Source organism: Adiantum capillus-veneris, chromosome 4, assembly GCF_014529385.1.
Source record: "Adiantum capillus-veneris isolate H3 chromosome 4, ASM1452938v2, whole genome shotgun sequence".
Lineage (NCBI taxonomy): Eukaryota > Viridiplantae > Streptophyta > Polypodiopsida > Polypodiales > Pteridaceae > Adiantum > Adiantum capillus-veneris.
In genome coordinates, this window is record NC_140934.1 from 39,750,216 (window position 1) to 39,752,811 (window position 2,596).

A 2,596-nucleotide genomic window follows, 5' to 3' on the forward strand; every position below is an offset into this window, starting at 1 on the left:
GAAAGAATGATTCTCATTCTAACTATTGAAAAAAATTTACAAAGTAAGATCAAATATTTAATAACTACTTCCGAACTGTCCAAACAAAAATGTGCCCTGCCATTATTGTAAAAATGTGCCATGCCCTGCATTTCTCCTATGAAAATCTCTAGAAGAAACTTTTGATTACCTAAATTTGTGGAACATCTTGCTTCTCAGGCTAACTCATTTTCTCATGCATCCTTTCCTAGCCCTGTGCTTGTTCTTTGATGATTGCATTGGTACAAGCCTTCTACGCTTGCCTTGTCTCAAACTCACAGGATCCTACGATTTGCAATCTACCAAGAGCTCGACTGTCTCTAACGGCATCCTTTAAGATTCTTCATGGGAAGGCGGGAGTCATCATTTGCGCGGAAACCTCCGGGCCGAGATACCTTTGAAAACTAGTTGTAGTCATCCACGCCAGCTGGTCGTGCCAACATAGATAACAATGGAGGTTTTGACCACCTGGCACAGGTTTTATGCATGGTCCAAACCTCATTTGGTGGAGAGTGGTGGGGAGCGAGAGCCAGACGACATGCATCTTGGTGGCTGGGCACCAGAAAACGGACTTGTAGGGTTGGTGAGGTCAGCATAGCTTGGACACTGAGTGCCGACATTCTAGTCTTGATAGCTTTGCAAACTACCTGTAGCAATCCACGCCGGCGCGGATGGCTACAGGAAGTTATTTTCCCAAAGCGTGCAGGCCTCCTCATAACACCGGCCAGGTGACGAATTCAGCGGGGAAGAGGGAACTGACCGGTGCTGATGTGGCAGAGCACGTGTTGCGAGGCAGCCTAGGGATGACATTGCATCCACGTGAGACCGGAGCCTGTGTCCAGCATGAGGTGAAAGGTGCGACCGCTGCTGCCAACTCAGACGACCCCGTTTGCCATGCCATCCGCTCTGGCTTCACCCTCCACAACATCCCCACCCAATTCTTGGAGTTCCATGATCGCATGCAGCACTGGCTTCTTCCTATCACAACAAGATGACATACTGTCAGCACTCATATACTTGACGCTATAGAGATACAGTAGGCGCCTCCATATATACTACCTTGATTACCAGCAAGTTTCGGGTTGCACCAGGGGACCATGGGTTTGGGCTGAAAAGGCGTTAAGGGATGCTAGTAGGGATCCCTAACTGGAGGAAATTGAAAAAAAAAAGAGGATAATAAAGCTAGATGCGATCCTGAATGTAAGCAAGAAATTGCCAGATGGTGAAGCATCAGGGACATACATCGTTGAGCAAGGAGTATCGAGGGCGTAGTGCATGCATGCGGCAATGAGCTTGCCAGGCTTAGAGGAGGGCGCAGGAGAGGAGGTGCCGGTCAAATATTGTAATGGTGGAGATGGAGTCAAAGCAATATCGCGCAGGCGGGAGAGGAAAGGATGCAAACACAAGGTCATAGATCTCATGGGTTGGGGGGAGAGGCTGAGATTGTTTTTTTTTTTAACTTAACTTTAGTGATCACAACAGCAAGGCGGTCGTGCTTGATTGGTTAGTGCGCAGAGCTTGTCCTTGGAAGGCTATCGAATTTGATTCTTGGATAGTGCAGCCTGCAGTTTTGCTGGTGCACAACTGACTAAAGGAGGAATCTCCAAAGATTCCACCCAATAAAATGCGAAACGATCCAGTAGAGCCAGTAGAGAAACAGTAGAGCCAGTAAACACATGCTCTATGGGTGCATATGATATTCCAGTCCAGACAAGTACCATGATTGGCAGACCATAATTTTCTATTAGTGCTCTTAGCAAACCAAGCTTATCATTTACAAGATCCCTTTGCCCCTTAGTATAAGGTTGCAATTTTCATGACAAATAGCCATCTTTCAATTTACATGAAGGAAGCCAAAACACAAGTTGTACATATGCATGCCTACTCTGTAGCGCCACGTGCGAGCTTGTCTGCTCCTTAATCCTGTGAGGAGAAGTCCAAAGGAAAGAACTAGACCAAACATCCCATTTGAAAAACGCCAAGCAGCTGGGATTCTAGATGAGTCTGATCATCTCTTTGAGGTATTCTGAACTCCTCAATGGCACCCTTTGCAAGTCAAGCTAGAAACAGCTTTAGTGGCTTCCTTTCACATGTTTATAAGAGTCTGAAGTGCTAAAATTGAGCGATACTCACCTTGATAGTGCTAATCTTTGCTGCTAACAGTGCTCTAGTTCGCAAAGCTACTACAAATGGGATCGATCTCATGATAGTTTTGTAGTAGTACATGGCGGGTTATGACTGATCAGGGATGGCCGAGCTACTAATGCTGCTTCTGTATTAAGCTGAGTATGATAATGCAGAGCTGGTTTCTTGGTGGAAACATGAGAAGAGGCACCATTATCATGAGAGTGGTATTCCTTCTAAATCATTAGGTTACCTTTGCAACTATCTATAGCCATCCACGCTGGCATGGATGGCTACATGAGGTTTTTTTCGCCTGAGTTTTTAAGAACGATAAAATCACTAAAATTAAATCTATTGATGGACCACAATTCTCAAAGTTTTTTGAATCATTGCTGAAAATCAAAACTGACCACTCTGATAACACACGAGATTGTTTTTAAACTTGGTCATCACT

The 2,596-nt window shown here is 45.1% G+C and overlaps 1 protein-coding gene across 1 annotated transcript; it reads left to right on the plus strand.

The window, feature by feature from the left end:
• Nucleotides 1-556: 556 nt before the first annotated feature.
• On the plus strand, nt 557-1,013 carry LOC147459012 (uncharacterized). Its single transcript, XM_086509746.1, has 2 exons — nt 557-606; nt 725-1,013. The coding sequence occupies exons 1-2, from the start codon at nt 557-559 to the stop codon at nt 1,011-1,013; spliced, it is 339 nt and encodes a 112-aa protein (XP_086365872.1).
• Nucleotides 1,014-2,596: the final 1,583 nt, after the last annotated feature.